This window comes from Elephas maximus, chromosome 7 (assembly GCF_024166365.1).
Source record: "Elephas maximus indicus isolate mEleMax1 chromosome 7, mEleMax1 primary haplotype, whole genome shotgun sequence".
NCBI lineage: Eukaryota > Metazoa > Chordata > Mammalia > Proboscidea > Elephantidae > Elephas > Elephas maximus.
Genome location: NC_064825.1, coordinates 75,934,821 through 75,955,949, shown reverse-complemented (window position 1 = coordinate 75,955,949; position 21,129 = coordinate 75,934,821). Strand labels below are relative to the sequence as shown.

At 45.9% G+C, this 21,129-nt stretch overlaps 1 protein-coding gene across 1 annotated transcript in view; it reads right to left on the bottom strand.

The window, feature by feature from the left end:
• SLC6A5 (solute carrier family 6 member 5) overlaps positions 1-21,129 on the bottom strand; it is a 62,082-nt gene that overhangs the window by 11,368 nt on the left and 29,585 nt on the right. Inside the window, exons 11-16 of the mRNA XM_049891419.1 lie at positions 18,885-19,019; positions 16,386-16,489; positions 13,427-13,551; positions 6,983-7,095; positions 6,099-6,230; positions 4,794-4,893 (exon numbers count right to left, since the gene is read on the bottom strand). Of these exons, the coding sequence (XP_049747376.1) occupies positions 4,794-4,893; positions 6,099-6,230; positions 6,983-7,095; positions 13,427-13,551; positions 16,386-16,489; positions 18,885-19,019 (709 nt within the window). The remainder of the gene's footprint in view (positions 1-4,793; positions 4,894-6,098; positions 6,231-6,982; positions 7,096-13,426; positions 13,552-16,385; positions 16,490-18,884; positions 19,020-21,129) is intronic.

The following is a 21,129-nucleotide window of genomic DNA, read 5'->3' as shown; positions in this document are numbered from 1 at the left end:
GTGTATTTTGATTGCCTTCCAACCTAGGGGGCTCATCTTTCAGCACTATATTAGACAATATTCTGCTGTGATTCATAGGGTTTTCACTGGCTAGTTTTCAGAAGTAGACTATTGGGCCTTTCTTCCTAGTCTGTCCTAGTCTAGAAGTGCCACTGAAACCTGCCCGTCATGAGTGACCCTGCTGGCATTTGAAATACCAGTGGCATAGCTTCCAGCAACACAGCCACACGCAAGCCACCACGGTACAACTGAGAGACAGGTGATGGCGGGCTCTATACATAGAGTCTCCAGGTTATTCTTTCACAATTCATCTGAAGGTCCCGTCCCTCAGAACCAAATCCTTCCGTATTCACGTAGGTTTCCTCTTTCCTGGTGACAATAAACTCAGTTAACATTCACGAAGCCTCAGTCTTTCTTTTCTTCTCTCTCTCAGATGCCACCTTCTCAAGGCTTCCCTGACTACTCTGGCTCTCTTTTATCTCGGAGCAGCGAAAGTGCTCACAGCCAGAGCTGTGTGGTTTAGCACTTGCCTTCTTCTCAGTGTTTTAAGTGTGTTTGTTCTTCCTTCATAGCCAGTTGGCAAGTTGGTAGTTAGTTGACAAATTCCATGAATGTAGGAAATTACCCATACCCTCCCCTCTTTCCTAGGAGCTTATGGGATATACAGTAAGCACTCAGTAAATACTTGTTCATTGTGTGAGTTACTAACAGACTAAAGTTTTATTCCTTCTGTTTACTGAGCCCCAGCAAACGAAACTGGGGGGCACTGTACCCTAAAAAGAAGGTGCAAAGTGATTTCAGCCAAGGAAATAAATAAAAAGGGGGCACAGAGAAGGGGGAACATAGAGGGAAAAATTAAGCTTGAATTTGTAGAGTTTTCAGGGGGAGAGTTTTTTGGGTTTTTTTTAATTGGTTTGTTTCTTTTATATTTAAAAATCTTGATGAGTTCAGTCAGCGGGATGGGCAATGAGAACTGAAAACAGACACATTCCACCATAGGAAAGCCGTTGTTGTTGTTGTTGTTAGGTGCGGTCAGGTTGGTTCTGACTCATAGCCACCCTATGTACAACAGAACAAAACGCTGCCCCATCCTGAGCCATCCTCACAATCGTTGTTATGCTCGAGCCCATTGTTGCAGCCACTGTGTCAATCCATCTCATTGGGGGTCTTTCTCTTTTTCACTAACCCTCTACTTTACCAAGCATGATGTCCTTCTCCAGGGACTAATCCCTCCTGATAACATGTCCAAAGTATGTGAGACCTAGTCTCGCCATCCTTGCTTCTAAAGAGCATTCCGGTTGTACAAAAGCCATTGCCAGGTGTGACTCAAACATCTTTCATAAGGATATGGGTGGAAGTGGTCTATGGGAGGGGTGTGAAACAAATAATTGATTGAGGTGGAAAACAGAGTGCAACAATTTAACACATTGAGGCTGAGAAAAATGCACAATGTGGAGCCAGGCAATTCACAGGCAGGAAGTCTTCATGGTGGCTGTTCCATCATGTGGTTCCCCCCAGCCAAAAGGTCCTGTATTGGCTCCCAGTAAAACGCAAATCACTTCTTCAAAGTGACTCTGCTTACATAAAAGTTGTCAAAGAGATAGCTCCTAACAAGGATAGGCAAATGTAGTCTGAGACCAAAGTGGCTACAAGGGGTGGGAAATGGGAGAAGAGGGGAGCCATTGTGTAGGGAGCAGTGAGCGTTTGTTGTGGTGATGAGAAATTTGGCAATGATTATGGGTGGTGATTACACAACATGATTAATGTAATTGGTATCACTAATTTGTACAGCTGAAAAACATTGAATTAGCCAGTGTGGTGTTATATATATTTTCACAACAATAAAAAAAGAGAGAGCGAGCTAGCTCTTTAACCACACTCAGGGAGTTGCATCTCTAAACGTGGATGCCCCAAACCTGGCTCTGAGCCTGTGAGGAATATTGCCTTGAGAGCCTCAATCAACTATTTCGATCTAATGATCAAACCTGAGAATTATACCCATCACATTTCAAACCTTTGAGCAACATCCTCTAGAATCTAGACATTAAAAGTAAGAAGGAAATAGAAATCTCTGCAGTTCCCTTGCTTATGTTTAAAATTCTGCAGCCATGAAGGGAATGCACCAAACTAGTCAAGTTCGTTTTTATTCTCCACAGGTTCATATCTGATTGCCTTAAACTAATCCTGCACTAGTTTTGAGCCTCATGGCCTCAGAAAAGAATGCATTTTCCTCCAGGGTGTAATTTATATACTTTTGCAGGCTTTTCCTTTCATCTCTGACAATTATGTTAGCTTATTTCAAACAGTTCTTCCTGAGATTCACTTTTTAAAATTCCTTCATCCAGAACCAAATTAGAAATTCGCACCCACACCTGGAATTGCAGAAGTCAAGTTCAGCCTGAGCTCAGCGCAGAGCTACCCTGATTCTGGAGGCTGGCCCAGCCCCAGCACCCTTAGAGACCACAGGGTTTTCCTGGGTGATGCCCAGGAAAATTAGCAGAGCCCAAGGACTGAAGCACTCAGGATTTATTTTTTTTTCTTCAAAACCAAGAAATGCACTACCAGCTTCATACGGTGATAGGGAGGAAATATTTTACTTCTAAAAACAGAAACGTTAGCAGGTTTCTATTGTAATGATGCTTTCAAAGCACAATGAGTAGCTCTATTCTGCAGGAGAGAGCTGTGCAAATGTGTCTTTTGTGGCAATTATCTGAGGATACAGGTAACGGTGGAGGTAATGAGATTGCTACCTGCAGCTGGGCCAGTGCTGCAAATGAAGGGCTTCCCTGCCTTTGCCAACAGACCATCTGGTGACCTCGGCTTGCATTTGGACCCACAAGGGGTAGAGTTTCCAGTGAGGGACCTCCAAGGCTTCTCCTTCCTCTCCATGGCCAGGGTTTTGGTACCTGGGCAGAAGGTTGAGATTCACTGTGGCTGGCTTCACTGGGTTTCTACCGCTCTCTGCTCAGGTAGAAATCACCCGGAGACCTCGTGTCCTAACTCTGACAGCAGGTCTTCAATGACAGCCTTACCACAGGGACCAGGCTGTCTTAGCAGCCCAAAGTGCTAGCCGTTTGGTCTCTGATCCCATTGGGGAAGCTGGCATACCTGCCCACTTCTCTTGCCTCAAACTAAACCCTCTCTGTGGTGGAAATGTGATCTCCAACCCGAGACAAATTCCCCTTCCATCAGCATCCAGAAGTGACTGCCCCATCTTCCTGTCTGTGGGTACCCAAGTTTTACATGGGAGATTTCTTTTTTACATCTTGATACCTCTCCACCTCAGTTTTAATTAGTTTTTCAGGAAAGTGAGATGCTACGGAGCAACTGTTAGGTGTGAGGCTATCAAAGATATTAAAAGCAAGATGCTCATATCAAGGACATCTGGTGGTTTGGGAGAGCTTTGCTGGACTGCCAGCTTAAAGGGCAGAGCTCTGCAGGCCCCTCTTCCTTCGGGCTCCAGATAGCATATTTGTCCCTCACTCATTTTTTTGTTCCTAGTGATACCCTGGATTTACTCTGAACCTGCAGCACATTGCTATCTCTTTTTGGTTTTGAAGTACAGTTAGATAGTCTGAACTGGAATTTTTCACCTTTGTGATATTTGTTATGGAGGCCTTATCTATATTAAAACCAATTGCCATTGCATCAACCTCAGCTCATGAAGACCCCATGTGTGTCAGAGTTAAACTGTGCTCCATAGGGTTTTCAACGGCTGATATTTTGGAAGTAAATCACCAGACCTTTCTTCCAAGGTGCCTCTGGGTGGACGCGAACCTCCAGTCTTTCAGTTAGCAGCCAGGTGTGTTAACCTTTTGCACCACCCAGAGAGAGGGAAGTCTTTGAGCAAGCTCCTAGGCACAAAGAAGCCAGCAGGGCCTTGATCAGATAGGACTCCCTTGTGCTGACTGTCCAGTGCGTACAAGGGGCCCAGGAGATCACCTGGAGAAATCTCCAAGCACAAATACTTCCGAATGAAGGGCAAAGATGGCATCTGCAAGTTCATCACTCCTGTTGTTCTTGATAATGGCCCCATTGATTATGGAATGCAGGTTGCTATAGTGATTATATAAAAAAAAAAAAAAAATCCATTGCTGTCAAGTCCATTCCAACTTACAGCAACCATATAGGACAGAACAGAACTGCCCCATTTGGCTCCCAAAGGGTGCCTGGTGGATTCAAACTGTCAACCTTTTGGTTAGCAGCCATAGCTCTTAACCACTGTGCCACCAGGATTTCCAAGGTGATTATAGGAAGGGCTAAACTATTAGGGAACTGGAAGTTCATTCCTGGGAAAAGCTGGGATTGAGATATTGTATCTACAATCCCATGATGCTCATAAAGTTTCCTAAGCATCTGTGAGCCAGGGGATCACTATTCTCACTATAGTATCCCCAGACAGCCCATGAAGCTACCACTCACCTCGAGCTACCTGCAAACTGCAGCTACCAAGACCAGGAAATAATTTCACACCTTCAAGGCAGCCCTCATCTGGCCATTGTCCACGACCATTAGCTGTTCGCATGACAGATCATACCACAAGGCATGTCTGGGTCCTGGGATGCAAAGGTTTCTGAGTTTCGCTACCAACCCCCTTACGTTTCCTCCGTTAAATCTGGATCACAGTGGTCCTGAGGCAAGCTTGGAAATAAAGCTTTATGTTTCCAAAACAGCCACATCTAAATCCTTTCATCATCTTATTGTATATGGAAAACCTGACATCCATGAGTATGATATGTGATACTCCCAGTGATAACATTTTACCATAGCAGTAAGCACGATGATCCCCTTACCGTACACATAGGAGATCCCCACGAGCTCAAAAATTGCAATGATGACAAGAGCATAGGAGGCAGCGTATGTGTCCACAAGCTGAAACATGTAAATTCCACCCTAATGGAAAGAGAAACAACCAACATTCAAATGTCTGGAGCTGCGCTCTCTCCCCACTGATAACAGCCAGTCCTTTCTACTCTGAAAAGAGTCAGGTGCAAGCAGGAGTTGAAGGTGCCCTCCCTCCCCTCTCCCTGACAGCAGTAAACTCACCCCAAGTCCATTCCATGAACTGGAGGCCCTGTCATGTAAACAAACCAGTTCCTAGAAAGACTCGGAGCTAATCAACAGAGCAAGCACAGAAGGGGATCTAACAACTTATTCGTAAGAGGCAAAGATCAACGTCTGAAGATGTCTATGTGAAAGCAGATGAAATGATTGCTTTGTTTTTTGCTTTAACCAATAAATAATCATTTCCATCTGTATGTCTGTACTTGATTGACCTTCATATGACCCTTAAGTGTGTCTCTGGGCAGTCCTCACGCATCTACTAACACATATACACGTGTGAGTGTGTGTATATATATATATATATAAACCTGTGGCTTATATATATATAAACCTGTGGCTATAGAGTCGATTCCAACTCATAGCGACCCTATAGGGCACAGCAGAACTGCCCCGTAGGGTTTCCAAGAAATGGGTTGTGGATCTGAACTGCTGACCTTTTGGTTAACAGCTGACTGCTTAACCACTACACCACCTGCCCATTATTCAGGATTGGCGGAGTGGTTAAGAGCTCAGCTGCTAATCAAAAAGTTGAATCTATTAGCCGCTCCTTGGAAACCCTATTGGGTAGCTCTACTCTGTCCTGTAGGGTCACTAAGAGTTGGAATTGACTCAACGGCAACAGGTTTGATTTATATATATTTGTGTGTGTGTAGTATATATATATATTTACTAAGACACACAGGACTGCAAGAAAATCAGGTTGGCTGTAGACCCTTGTATATGAAAAGTAATCACCTAGAAGTTTATCTGGTCAGTAAATTTGGATTTTCATGCATTCTGTCTTCTTAAAGTAGGACACACCTGCCTCACTGGCTCAAGAAGGCTACATCTCAATTATAAAAATGCTAGAAACATCACTAGTAGCCAAGATGACATATTTCCCTCTGCAGTCAGCATCCCTGATGACCTGGTGCCATCCACATGGAAATGGCAGCTATTTGGCTACGGCTATGAGGTCTAAGAGTGAAAGGATAGACAGACATCAGCCCACGCATTCACCCTCACCCCAAGCCGGTGACCAGCAGGCAGCTTACCTGAGTGATCATTGGAAAGCCGAAGATGAAGAAACAAATGCAGCAGCCCAGAGTAAAGACTGGCTTGTGTGTGCGCAGATACTTGGGGAACTCATCCGAGATGGAGGTCACGATGGTCTCGATGGTGGCAAACTAGAACAAGGCCAGGAAAGGAGCCTCTGAGACCAATTGCCCAACCCAGAAGTTTCCAAAAGGCCCCGTGCTCTTCCCACCAGGGAAAGTTGTACTTGCATTAGATTTGGTTTAAGGGCTCCATTCCCTTGATGGGACTAAAGGGCCTTTTGGGGGTGCCATCCCCAGGCCAGCCAGGAGAACAAGCAGGATGCGAGTTTTAGAAACTGCGCTTCTCAGACCCCACAGACAGCACTTGTACGCATCGGACACTTTAAGTTCCACTTTGTATTCATGAGATGTAAATTCCTCTTCTCCAGTTTACCTCTCATTTGATCTCCTACATGAGGAAAAGCCTCTTTGCACCCAGCTACTAAAACCTGAGAGCCTGTCAGCCTGATTTGTAGTCATCTCAGCCCTACAGCAATTTCCCTGAAGTTGACTTATTCTCCCTTATTTGGCCCCACAGAATTTGCTTTGGCAAAATGACACCAAAGCAGGAATTAGTACACAGGCTAAAACTTGTTAGGGAGAAAAAAGAGAGGGAGAGAGGAGAGTCACCCACAAACACAAGAATGACAGCCTGCCCCTCCAGAGGTTGATGACTCCTGGGTTATCTTGAGCCCTGGACAGGTATCTCACCATCCCTCCACTGCTCAGGGAAAATGTCAAGGTGCCTAATCCCACCCCTCTACCCCAGGCTGGGCACAGGACCCAGAGAGGTGCTCTTCAGAAGGAGCCTGGGAAAGGGACCAGTCGAGTAAGAGGCTCACCATGGTGTCAAGTCCAAGAGTAAGGAGCATCAGGAAGAAGATGATGGCCCAGAACGGAGAGAGGGGCAGCCTGGTTAAGGCTTCCGGGTAAACCACAAATGCAATGCCTGGCCCTGGAAGAAACAAGACAGAGATGAGTGCAGACAGTCCAGCTAAAGGCCCCCTCTTCCAGTAAGTCCTGAGAGCCCTCTCTCCACTGAGTTATTACTTTTCATATGCTGCTTTCTACTGTTTGCTACTCTTTTACTCATCTCTGTCCATTTCCCAACTCAGGGAACTCAGAGGAGGGTCAAAAACAGTGCCAAAGCGGAGGCTCAGGGGCAACTCTACCTGACTCCAAGGCTAGGCTGTCGTATGCAAATAACATGAAAAGCCCCATCTCTGTACTGGGTGAGTTGGGAAAGAATATAATTACCCTCTAGAGCAGTGGCTCTCAACCAGAGGTGAGTGTGCCCCTCAGGAGACATCGGGCAATGTTTAGAGGCATTTTTGATTCTCACAGCTGGGATGAGGTCATTACCGACATCTAGTGGATAGAGGCCAGGGGAGTTGCTGAATAGCCTACAATGCACAGGGCAGTCTCCCACAACAAAGAATAATCTGGAGCAAATGTCAATAGTGCTGAGGTTGAGAAACCCTGTTCTAAATGGTAAAACAGGCACAGAATAGCATTATTTCCATTTCCCCTTTCAACTACCCTTCCTCCTCTGTATCCTTCCGTGAGAAGCCATTCACAGAAAACATATCTATCTAAGCCAAAAAAACCAAACCAGCTGCTGTTGAGCTGACACCAATTCATGGTGACCCGGCGTGTGTCAGAGTGAAACTGAGCTCCACAGGGCTTTCAATGGTTGATTTTTCAGAAGTAGAGCACCAGGCCTTTCTTCCAAGAAACCTCTGGGTAGACTTGAACCTCTAATCTTTCAGTGAGCAGCCAAGCTCATAAACCCTTTGCATCGCCCAGTTATCTATCTAATGCTTTTAAAATCTTGACCTACAAAAGAGGACCCAGTGTCACTGACATCCAGGCTTGGTAAGACTAAGACTATATTAGTCCACAGGTCATTAGTACGGCTGGAGTCACAGTGAAGCTTGGTGTAGTGGTTAAGAGAATTTGGTCTATAAGAGTCAGACAGATCTGTGTCCAAATCTTGACTCCATGACTTAGCAGCTATGCAACCCTAGACAAGTTACTTAATTTCCGTCAGCCTCAATTTTGCCCATCTGTAAAATGGGGATAACAATAGCACCTCACGGGGTAGTTATGAGGAACAAATGAGAAAACACAGGTAAAGCACCAAGCCCTGTGCTTTGCACATCACTGACACTCACGGGATATCAGCTTTTATCATGAGTGGACAATGATCTCTGAAGTAAGGCGCTCTGGATTAGGTTTTCCCAAGAATACTGCATGTAGTCTTTGGTGAAAGGTGTCGGAACTGCTATACAAAAACTCTGCCAGTGCTTCTGACCTGCCTCATGACCTCGCTGGGAAGATTACTGTTACCAAAGATGGCTAAAGGCTCAGCAGTTGTGAATTTCCTTGTAAGTACTAAGGGAAAGGAAATAATAATGGCCAGAGAACATGGCACAGAGTAATCCACCGCCAGTGCATATCTGGAAACGAGAAATTGCAACACCTGGAGCTTTTATAACACAAACATAATCCTACCTTTTGAAACTGGAATTTATCAAGTTATTAGTTCCTAACGTTGCCGAGGCCTCGAGGTATTTAAAAAATAAAGCCTGGTATGCCTAAGATACCAGAGCTTTATGCATTTATCAAATAGACCGTAGAGCCAGTCTCGGAAGGCTTCCTATGTGAACCATAAAAGGAAGTCTGTATTAAGCTACAGTTCAAAATAGGTCTCAAATGCAGAACACGAGGAAGACAGTTCAGGGTTCTGGCAGCAGCTGGATCCATAAAGCCGACAAGCAGGTCTTGAAATGGCCACTATTAAGGCCCTCTACTGCTTGCTTTAATAGGATTCTACCCTTTGGGCTTTACTACTTTTTTAGGAGGGGAAGAGATTTCAAAATATTAGGCCTGGTTCAATTTCAGCTGCTCCCTAAAGTACCCAGGTGAAGGCATAATTTTCAAGCTACATTACAGCAAACCCCGTTTATCCAGGGTGGCTGGGGAGCAGAGTCTTCTAGTGAGTAATATTGTTGGATTTTAAAAATACAGTTTTATAGGGTTTTGTAGAGTTCAGGTTGCTTTTCTTTTTTTTTTTTTTCCTCGAAAGATGGCTTTCCTGAGCCAGAGCAGGGTCCTCTCACCCCCACCCCCCCCATGAGTGTATGGGCCTGTGTGATAGGCCAGGTGCAATCTCCCTCCTCTTCCACTAGGAGGCAGTACACCTAATGGCTGGCGTGCAGGCTCCAGAACCACAGGCTTGAATACTGGCTCTGACTCTTAATAGCTGTGGGACCTTAGGCAAGTCACTTGAAACCTCTGGACCTTACTCATAAAATGGCGATAATAATAGCTCTTACCCTGGTAGGGTTGCTGTGAAATTTAAGCCCACTGATACACGTAAAGAGCTTAGAACAATGCCTGGGCATAGTAAGAACTCAATAAAACATGTTGTTGTTAGTTGTCACTGAGTCGGCTCTGACTCATGGCTACTCCATATACAACAGAATGAAATATTGCTCAGTCCCCCGTCATCTTCGTGATCATCAGTATGTTCAAGTTTATTGTTGCAGCCATTGTAGTCTCTTCCAACCTAGGGGGCTCATCTTCCAGCACAACATTGGACAATATTCTGTTGTGATCCATAGGATTTTCATTGGTTGACTTTAGGAAGTAGATTGCCAGGCCTTTCTTCCTAGTCTGTCTTAATCTGGAAGCTCCCCTGAAACCTGTCTACCATGGATGACCCTGCTGATATTTGAAATACTGGTGGCATAGCTTCCAGCATCATAGCAACACGCAAGCCATCATGGTATGACAAGCTGACAGACAGGTGGCAGTCAGTAAACATAAAAAAATTTTTTTTTTTTTTTATTCTTTCCATAAGAGCGGCCAAGGGGACTGTGGTGTCAGCAACTTGGACAATGACAGCCTCCTTTATCCTGCTGTTGCTGCTGTTGTTAGGTGCCATCAAGTCAATTCCAACTCATAGCGACCCCACGTGACAGAGTAGAACCACTCCTTAGGGTTTCCTACGCTGTAATCGTTCCAGGAGTAGACTACCAGGTCTTTTCTCCTGCAGAGCAGCTGGCAGGTTCAAATGGAAGACCTTTTGGTTAGTAGCCGAGCACTTAACCGTGGCGCCATCAGGGCTCTTTTCCTTTACCCAAGAGAGCTACAAAGGCTAAACAAAGAGCCGTGATCAATGAAATATATCAAGGCCCACAGCACACATTAGGTATCCACTGTGTGATTGAAATGAAATTCTGGGCTCTCTGAGGATACACCACCTGAACTCCTGTGCCTTCAGGCAGAAGGCTGGGATCTAGGGAACAGATTGGATGCAGGGATGGGGCAGGGGGGAGCCCTATTTGCAAGTGTTCATTTTGATCAGTAGGGTCTCTGAACTTCTGGGGTAAGGGAATCAGGCAGTACTCCATGCGTGGTCAGGTTAACCTAGAGGCACCTCCTCTACCTGGGAACTCCCAACAGAACATACCCATGTTCTTCTACTCTGGGCCTAACCTAGTCTTTCCGCTGTTGGGTGGGCATCTTTGCAGAGCTGCAGGTCGGATCCTGAACATGTCTCTCTTCCACAGGCAGCGATGCAGATGGCCGGGAGACACCCCTCTAAGGCTGGCTTCCTTGGAAGCTGCTCTTCTGGAGCAGATCCCTGGGAACAACCTGCACCCTTCCCTATGCCTACTGTTAAAGCAGACGACAGCTTGGCCTCATCAACAATCCCACCCTCAGCCCCCTCCCCCAAATTCTGATGGATTTGGGGTGATAATTTTGACAGAAATGCCTCCCTTAGAAGAGAGGAACAAACTAAATAGAAGAATGTTGGGTTATTGAAGCTGTTTTTGACTAAAGACCAATACTTAGTTACTAATTTTGGGTCAGCAAAAATATGCTGGATGTCAATATGCCAACACTGCCCAGCAAAGAAAGGGTAGGGCTGGGATTTTAATGAGGGTCTGATCCGAATCTCTGTATTCCACAGAGCCTCTATGATGAGACAAGCCTATGAATCACATATTAGATTGTATGAAATTCCAGGTGAACAGGGAGTGCTTCCCACAGGGATCTGAGAGAAAGCCTCATGGGCCAGTCCCCTCTCTTGTGGGGAAGAAGGCTGACTGTCCCTGTGCTAGAGACGATGAGAAACCTCCAAGTATTAACACAACGGATTAGAGCCTGCTACAAGTACTTTTTCTCCTGATAAGATCAGAGGAAATAAAAAAATATATACCAAAAAGGAGAAATTAGAGAAAAACACAGGCTGCTTTTTATATGCAGGAAAAAATTCTGTTCGGGTTTCAGCGACATGTGCCCCCAAATCTCTTTCCTGGGGCAGAAAAGAGCCCAGAAAAGCTCATGTCTCTGGCAGCTCAGCTACTGTTCACAATGAGCTCAGTAATGCCACAGAAATAGCAAAATGCCTCAGATCTGCTAGAAAGTGGGCCAAAACCTACCTGTTCCAGCTGCTCTGCTGGGAGGAAATGAGGTTACGGGTCAGCTGGGGGTAGGGCTGCCACCCCTGAAGACAAAGCCTTCTGAGGAGCCCCTCACTCCTCATTCCCTCCAGAGGAAGTTGGTGGGTTCTCCACAGGGGTTGGGGGTATTCACTCAGCTCCAGGGGACCCTCCTATTTTAATGCCTTGCTTAAACCTCCCTTGGGGTTTAACATGCTCCCCGGGGAGGGATAATTACACCCCTGGAACAAGCTGGCTCTTTAACTCTTTGAGGCCCCCAGTACACTGTCAGTGTGCTGAGGCTGTAAGTAATTCATTATTCTTGGGGAGACAGAAGAGATCAGGCAGCCTACCAAAGGGGTGACATTTCTTGGGCTTAGTTCTCTCCTGCGCTCAGATCTGAGCCATTATCTGAAAAATGCAGTGAGCTCCTTGAAGGATAACTGCACAAAGAGCCCTCTCCCAGGTATACACTCTGGATTATCTAGGGCTCCACACTCATGTCCCCACAGCACCTGGCAAAGCAAAGACACACAGAGGCATCCCATAAATGTCTGATTAGAGAGTATGATCATAATAACAGGTAATTAAAAAAAAAATCAAAAATGAGTTGCCCTTGAATCAATTCCAACTCATGGAGACCTCATGCATGCAGAATAGAACTGCACTCTGTAGGGTTTGCAAGGCTATGACCTTTCAGAAACAGATCGTCAGGTGTTTCTTCCAAGGTGCCTCTGGCTGGGTTTGAACCACCAACCTTTTGGTTAATAGTTGAGTGCTTAACTGTTTGCACCACCAAGGGACTCCATTGTCTCTGGTTATAACCACAATTAAGTGTCCCGATCACCAAAAACTAATAAATGCAAGTTTTGTACAAGGCTGGGTGGCAACAGTATTAGAAACAAATATTAAACACTCTCTCTGCCAAATGCTGTGCTAGAAGTATGGAATAAAAGAGAAAAATGAAAGCTCTTTGCAAACTCAAAAGTACCATACTAATGTTAGTCCTAATACAGGGCTCACTTTGCATACAGAATAACATTTATTCCACATCCTCCCACCACCACCCTTCAACCTTTCCATTCACTGGGGAGAAATTGCATGTCTGCTTTGCTAACTAAGCAGAAGGCCCTGAGAGCACATTCAACCTAAAAATCAGGAAAGTGCTTTGTAAGGAAAAGGCAACTCTGAAGTCAGTGCTCTGATTAAGCCTTAGTGCTCAGTTTCTCCAGGGCCCTCTACAAAGGATGCCGGCCTGCCAGACTGCGCCTACATCAGCTCGAGGGCACTGGTTTGCCTAATAAGTCCTCCACGTGTACCTAATAGCTATAGGCCATATTTACTCAGGCTAGAGCTGAATTAAAAGCAGCACTGATGACACTGTGGTCAAGTACTCAGCTGATAACCGAAAGGCTGGTGGTTCGAACCCACCAGCTGCTCTGTGGGAGAAAGATGTGGCAATCTGTTTCTGTAAAGATTACAGCCTTGGAAACCCTGTGGGGCAATTTTACTCTATCCTATAGGGTCACTCGTCGGAATCAACTCATGGTTAATGGGTTGAGAGCTAAATTAAGAATGGGAAGGGAAGATGGAGTAGGGGGAAGCAGGAAAGGGGGCTTTTAAAGCAATCACCCCAGGCAGGGACTAGCCAGTGCTAGCCTAACAGTGAGCTTCCCACTCAAGCCTGCCTTGGTCTGTCTGAAAAGGGGGACTTGGGCTCCCCTACCCTCCACACTGTTCCAGAAGCCCAGTGTCCCAATGTAGCATAAATTAGAAACTCATGAGGTGAGCCTGAAACCTGCCCTGCAACAGCAGGGTAACAATTGTACCTACCTTGGTCCGCCACGTTTTCAATATTGACTTTGCGTTCATTGGCCATGAAGCCGATAACAGAGAAGATGACAAAGCCGGCAAAGATGCTCGTGGCACTGTTGGTGCAGGTTACAATTAGGGTGTCCCTGGAGGAAAGGGACCAGAGTTTGCCATTAGGTTTGCTTTGTGAGTGGGAAAGGACAAGAGATAGAAGGCACAGACACGTACCTGTGTGTATGAGTGTGCATGTGTACACATGTGTACAAGTGTACACACTGTATGCATGTCCATGTGAGGGCAGAGAGCCAATTCTAAACATGCATCCACTGTGGGTTGGGCCTCATTTTCCCTTATTCACAAGGAAAGAAACAACCAGAACACAGACTTCCTTGGGCTGATTTATAAAGCAGAGACTCAAAATGATCTGCCTTGCTGCCCTGTTTCAGAGCCTCTGGGCAAAGCTCTGGCTCCGTGAGTGTAGAATTCTGTCCCCTCTTTTCAGTGGCAGGGAAATGTCTGTCCCACAGAGCAAGAGTTGATGGGATATGGCCTTGAGTGGAGGGAGGGTCCAGGACAGGAACCATGTATGAGGGAAAGGAAGATGGTGGGACCATGAAAAGCCCCCAAGTGAGTAAGGGCTGCTGGGGTTGGCGCACACAGAGCTAAGAAGGGCAAGAGAAAAGGGAGAAAAAAGAAGACAGGTATCATCGCCTTCATCCCAGGGCCCCCTGCTGACAATATGGCTCTGAATTCCCCAGCCTGCCCTGCCCAGTCATCCCCTGGCTCAAAAGAGAGATCACAGCTAGATGGAGCCTCAGGGCTACACTGAAATTCTCTTTCTCCTGCCTGTTAGCTCTATGACCTTGAGCAAATTGCTTCCTTTCTAGTCTAGGTAAAATGACAGCATGAGCTCCCTCGTCATAGGTTGTTGTGAGGACAGAATGAGATGATGCCCACACAGCACAGAGCCTGACACGAAGTAAGTGCTCAGTAAACAATCCACCTTGTTCAACACCTTAGTTTACCAACGAGGAAACTGAGGCCCAGAAAGGGGAAGATAACGGCCTAATTAATGGTGGGTCGGGATTTGAATGCAGACACCCTGCCCCTCTGCCCTGGGTTCTTTCCGCCACACCACACAGCTTTATTTCTAGTAGAGCACAGAGCAATGCTTCACCCCCTGCTGGTGTTCAGACCCATTCTTCGGTCACCAATTAGTGAGTCTTAGCCTGGCTTTCAAGGCTCTTTCCAATCTGGTCTCAACCAACTTTCAGGCTCCATTTCCTTCTACTCCTGAGTGCACAGTCCTGCTCCAATCCCATCTTTCTGCTCCCTCCACACAAACTCTGTCACAGGACATTCTCAGGCTGTTTCTGCCACCTGGAATACACTCCCTTCTCCCTTGCACCTGCTGGAATTTGACCCAGAATGAATCTCACCTCTGTGAGACCATCCCAGCAACCTAGCCCACAGCCTAGTTGCAATCTTTTCCTCTAGCTTCAGAGATGCTTGAGGGAAGTTCGAGCCTTAATCAAAGTTCTTGCAACATCAAGTGAATGAATGTATTCACTGGAGATAAACTAGGATCCCATGGTGGCTTCTATGGATGGATTATGGATCCAAGCATGTCCCTGAGCATGTTGGAAGCTAGTCGTTAAACCAAAAAAAAAAAAACAAAAAACCAAACCCGTTGCCATAGAGTCAATTCTGACTCATAGCAACCCTACAGGACAGAGTAGAACTGCTCCATAGAGTTTCCAAGGAGCGCCTGGTGGATTCAAACCGCTGACCTTTTGGTTAGCAGCCATAACTCTTAACCACTATGCTACCAGGGTAGGACGGCTTAATGTATAACGTGTAATGTATGGGCTGCAGCTGCCCTAAAGAATGGAAGCTAGGCCACACCTCTCCAGGTACCAAGTGACCAGAAGGTATTTAAGCTGAGGGGCATCCCCTGTCTTGATGTGACCAGCACTCACATCAGCTCTCATCATCACCTTTTACTCCTAAACAGGCCCTGTGAAGTGCCTGGGACACTGGAAGCTGAGCCAGGGTGCCTGAGGCTGCCCCAGTACTGTTGCTGTGTGCACAGCTGTCTTCCACATTTCATACACATCCTTTCTTAAAGTCCAGCAAACTTGTGTTCGATAAGCCTATTGTGTCTTGTGAGGCTGAAAGACAATCTGAGCCCAAAACCCGCACCAGTCATCCTGTACCTCATCACCTAGACTGCAAGCTATCTGAGGGGAGGGATATGCTTTGAAACTCTCTGTATCTCTTTTGGTTCACAAAATATCTCATCCATTATAAAAATAACAGTGACAGTGATAGCTGTTGTTTACTGAGTACTTACTAATATATGGGCTGCAGCTGCCCTAGAGCATGGGAGCTACTATTATGGACCAAGGGTTGCACTGAGAACTTTGTATAGATCGTCTTACCCCTCAACAAAATATTAGAATCTGCATTTTATAGAAGATGAAATGGAGGCTCAGAGAACAGAAGTATGGCCTCCCTTCTCCAGTGTCTTGGGGTCTTAGTAAATGGTGACGTCATACTTTAACTGCATGTCTGTCTGACTCCAAAGTGCTCTTTCCTCTGTACAGTGCTATCTCTGCCGCGTGACGAGTGACTATACTTCCTAGGTGACTACCATCTGACTGCATCCACAGACTAGGTGGCTCACAAATGACTATCACAGCACAGAGTTGGCTGCACAGCAACCTCCAGAGAGGCTCAATCCCATTTTAGAAACAGTCACTCAGCCCCTACTATGAGTCACCATCAGTAATGCAAGGTGGGGTCCAGGCCCCCGGAAGCCAGTGGCTACACCTTAGCAGGAGGCTTCTCCTTTGCTGGAGGCAATCTCTGGCTCTCCCTCAGGCGAAGTGTGAGGATGTGGATTCTCCGGCCACTGTGTGTCCCAGACCCTATTTCCTCTCACCAGCTACCTCTCAGCCTTGGAAGCCCCTCCACATACCTGTAGCAGTTGTTGTGGAATTTGTTATAGGAAGAGAGAGTGATCAGGCCTCCCCACGCAGCAGATAAAGAGAAGAAAATCTGAGTGGCAGCATCTTTCCACACCTGGGAAGCAAAAGGGGAGAAGATTCAAGGTCACTGAGAAATAGGCTCTGGGGGGAGGTCTCCCATGCGCAATGCTGCATCCCCAAGAGAAAAGCAGTCAGGGACAAGATGATTTTGGACACCAACATAAATGAGGAACATCATTTGCACTGGAAGCTAAAAAGGCAGCAAATTACCTGGGAGATTTTAATTCCATTGTAATCAAAGGAGAGAAGCTCAATAAACTGCAGGCGCATTTCATGATTCAATTTCCTACCACACAAAGCTATTCAGATGGACCCCTGGTGGCATGATGGTTAAATACTCGGCTACGAACTGAAAGGTTGGCGGTTTGAACGCACCCAGTGGCTCCGCGGGGAAAGACCTGGCAATTTGCTCCCATGAAGATTACAGCCTAGAAAACCCTAGAGGGCAATTCTACTCTGTCACATGGGGTCACGGAGTCAAAAATCAATTCACTGGCACCCAACAACACCAAAACTCTCCAGAAGGGGAGAGCTCTTTCTTTAGGTCAGTATCTGTCAAGAACCAATTTACAACAGCAAAATAAATTCATGAGTACAAAAGAAAACTCTTCTTAATTGAAAGTCCCACAGATGAAATGAACTGCTAGTAATAGAAGCCAAAGTTTATTAGTGGTTACGAGGGGCAGGTGGGAGGGGGGCATGGGGAGGTATTGCTTATGGGGGACTGTTTCTGTTAAGGGTGATGAAAAATCCTGGAAACAGTGGCGATGTTTACATGGTGAATGTCATTAATGTCACTGAATTGGACAAGTAAAAATGGTTGGCATAGCAAATGTTTTGTTACATATATTTCACCACAATTTAAAAAAAAACCTGTTATTGAAAATATGAAACTCAGTAGTCCCTAAGGTTAGTAACGCAATTTCTGTGCTTCAGAGGAGTGGACTTCATAGTTCCACATTGTTCTTGAACTTCTCTGACAACACCTCTTGGTTCTGTTTGAGGGTTCTTCTTAATTGTTCTCATAAAACTCCAAAGGTTTTGGAGTTTGAGCTATTGATTTATATGATGAGCCTCTCATCATTTTTATAAATTAAATCCTGTTTCTAAATTGTGCTTTAAAATGCGAAGAGAAAGCTCAAGTAACAACGCTGTAGTTTTATGTAAAGGTGGCCACACATCCAGCTAAATGGCCATCTCCCAGTCTCTAGCGGGTAGAGGGGTACAGGAAGGGAAGATAATCATATGATTTATTTTCTGGCCAGTGGTGTGAAAATTAAGTGTTATGTCGGGTTTCTCCACTTTAAAAGAGAGGGAGGGTGCCTTTTTCTATGATCACTTCCACCCTTCCTGCTATATGGAATGCAGATGGGATGGCTGGACTGCTAGCAGCTACATGGGAGCTATTCACTGAGAATGGTGGGACAGAATGACACCATGAGTCCGGATAACACCATGAGCCACCCAAGTGGCCCTAAACTACTTACCACTGGACTGTTTCTGCATAAGAGTTAAATAATCTTTTATCTTGTTTAAGCAGCAGTAATCAAGCGTTTTCTGTTACGTGCAGTAAAACTTAATCCTAGCTACATATTTTTAATACGCTTTAGAAAGGTAGATTTTTCTTTAAAGTCAGAAAACCCTCTTTTCATCTAAATAATCGCCTCCTCATATGGAGAGGTTTTTTTTTCACACTTAAATATTTATTTAAAGAAATAATTCTAAGATACTAAATTATAAAATATTTCAAACATACAGAAAATCCCTAAATATATTATTTATGTGTCCATCACCAAGAAAGAGCAGATTTTAATATTTTGCCAGACACACTATATATTTTACCTTTTGACCTTACTACCTATTTTTTTTCTTTTGAATCATTCGGAGTTTTGCGTGTGTGTGTATGCTTAGAATTTTAGAATGAGATATGCCAGTACCGAATGTGCAAAGAAAAAGTTCAAGTGTCTGCTGGCCCTGTGTCACCTGCCAGAAATACTCAAAGGTGTCTGAGCCCTTTAAAATAGAATTGCTGTGGTCTAAGTGCTGTTGTCTAAGTGCTGTTATTTTCCAATCAACAAAACTCTACTCCCGACAGACTATAATTAGTAACAGATAAGTGGTGTAAGGTGGCCCAAATCTGCTAAGGGGATTTCATTCTTCATTTCAGCCTCCAGAGCAACCCCAGATGTAGGACAACTAGTCCAGGAACGTGAAAACCCCTAGCTGCCCAGTTCTCATTAAAGATTTCCTCAGTGCATCACAAACCAAGATTATCATGACGTCGTAAAACCAACAGCCACCATCCACTCCCATGAGGTCCTCTGTGGAAGGAAGCCTGGCCCTTCCTGCCAACAGTGTCCCAGAGTGTGATGCCTCCCCCACGGGTAGCCCATGCCTCTGTCAGGGCTATCAGTGCAATGTAGGCCCACCGTGGCATCCGTGAGCTTCTCCCACTTGGGTGTGATGAAGTACCAGATCCCAGCTCCAGCTCCGGGCAGGGTGACTCCTCGGATGAGGAGGATCACCAGCACAACATAGGGGAACGTGGCCGTGAAGTACACCACCTATAGAAACCAGAGGACAGACAGACTGGAATGAGACAGACCTGCAGAGTGTGCCCATGCAGAAGTAGCATCAGCCAGGGCAAGAGTGGGACCTGTGACCTGGGCACATGCTCCTGCCCATGAGGACATCAGGGTAGTTTTCCCCAAACTCTGCCAGGGCTGTGGATGCGGAGAGGTCAACGGAATCAAATGTGACTCAGACAGAGCCAGAAATAAGTCCTCTGGGGGAATTCAGGGCTGGGGGATACATCGGCCTACAGTGCAGAATGCTGAGGGTAGGTGTCACTCCCCTGCTCCGACCCAGCCACTGAGTGGACGCTTCTCTGAGGAAGCACTGAGGGAGGTAGGCTATATACCTCCTCTCGTTCTCAGCTCCTACCCTCAATTCCCTGGTTGAAGCCCCCAAATTCCACCATTAGAGATTAATGCCTTTAGCTTAAACCTTCCATCCTATTTATATGGCTCCATAAGTGAGGCAACCTGATTCGAGAATTAAGACACATTTAGGTTTAAATGAATCACACCCTTGGCTCTTAGCAGTTATATGACCTTGGGCAAGCTACTTAGGCACTCTGAGTCTAGTTTCTGCATCAGTAAACTGGGCATAATAGCACCTTTCCCACAAACAATCATGAGGATTAAATGAGTTATTGCAGGCATAGCACCTAGAATAGTGCCCAATTTATTACAGATGGTCAACAAATGCAGGTAAGTTCAGCAAGCACTTATTGAGGGCCTACAATGAGCTGGGTGCTGTGCTAGGCACTAGATGCATAAAGATGAAGGGACTCATGCTAGAAGCTACAGAGACATGCCTGGATAATAAGCTAAGTGCTGAGATAAAATTACACACAAGACACTAGAAAAGTGCAGCAAAGGACACTGTGCCCAACAAAAAGATTCATGGAGATGACACTGAGCTGGATGCCAGAGGCTGTGTGCAACCTAAACAAACTGAGGCAAGATGGGAAGGTGAAGGAAGAATGTGGGGCAGGCAGATGTGTGAGAACAAAGCAGACATCACCCGCTATCAGGACAGCATAAAGTTGAGGCTAAGAGTGGTGAAGGGAAGGCTGGAGACATAGGTGGACACCACATCATGGAAGGCCTTGAATTCTAACCAAAGGATACTCTTGGGTTCTGAAAGACAGGCCATGACCAGAGTCAAGAAGCATTTGGGAGGTAACATCCGCAGAACCTGGAGACTGGTTGGATGGGGATGGGGTGAGTGGTACTTTCCTTTCTTATCTGTCAATCAAATCTCAGAGTAGAGAAAGCACCTGGGATATGACAGATGGCAGAAGGGCTCCACAGTCACACGGGCCTGAGTTCAAATCCTGACTCCATCACTTACAAGCTGTGTCATCTTAGGAAGTGACTTAACCCCGAGTCTAAGTGTCATCACCTGCAAGGTGATGCTAACAACAGTATATTCCGCATGGACTCTTGAGACGAAACATGGCACAGGCCAAGGGGCACCAGAAACAGAAGTGCCCACTTTACAGTCTTGCCAAGGACTCAACAGTCTTAAGTTAACTAACACTGTCCACCACAGCTCACAAGCAGGTTGCAACCCAAAAGTGCATTAAAAGATACTTGGAAGGATGAGGTTCAGCTCCCATCCTGGCCTACCAAAGCCTCTCTGATCCATAGGGCGGGCATATGCAGAAAAATAAGCACTGCTAGCTCAGAGATGCCTCCATTTCCACCTACAGTCTTCCATCCTGGGGCACATGCACACCTGCCCACTATGGGAGGGAGACAGACACCCCCACACACTGGATGCACAGCCTCCAGGACCTGGTAGTGAGTGACAGGCACAGGGATTTCAGGGGACAAGGACAGATCTGGGGACTCAGGGGAGAGGGTTGGATAGGGGTGGGGTTGGAGTAGCGTTAGGGTGGAGATTAGGAGAGAACCTCCTCCCCTTGTAACTCCTGGGACCACTTCGTTTATTCAAACAAATATACACATATATATGCACGTACATATATATTTAGAGCACTTAATTTGTGGCGGGCTTGGTTTTAGGCCTTTGGAATACATCAGTGAACAAAACAAAGACTTCTGCCCTCCAATAGCTTACATCCTAGCTGGGCAGACAGCCAAC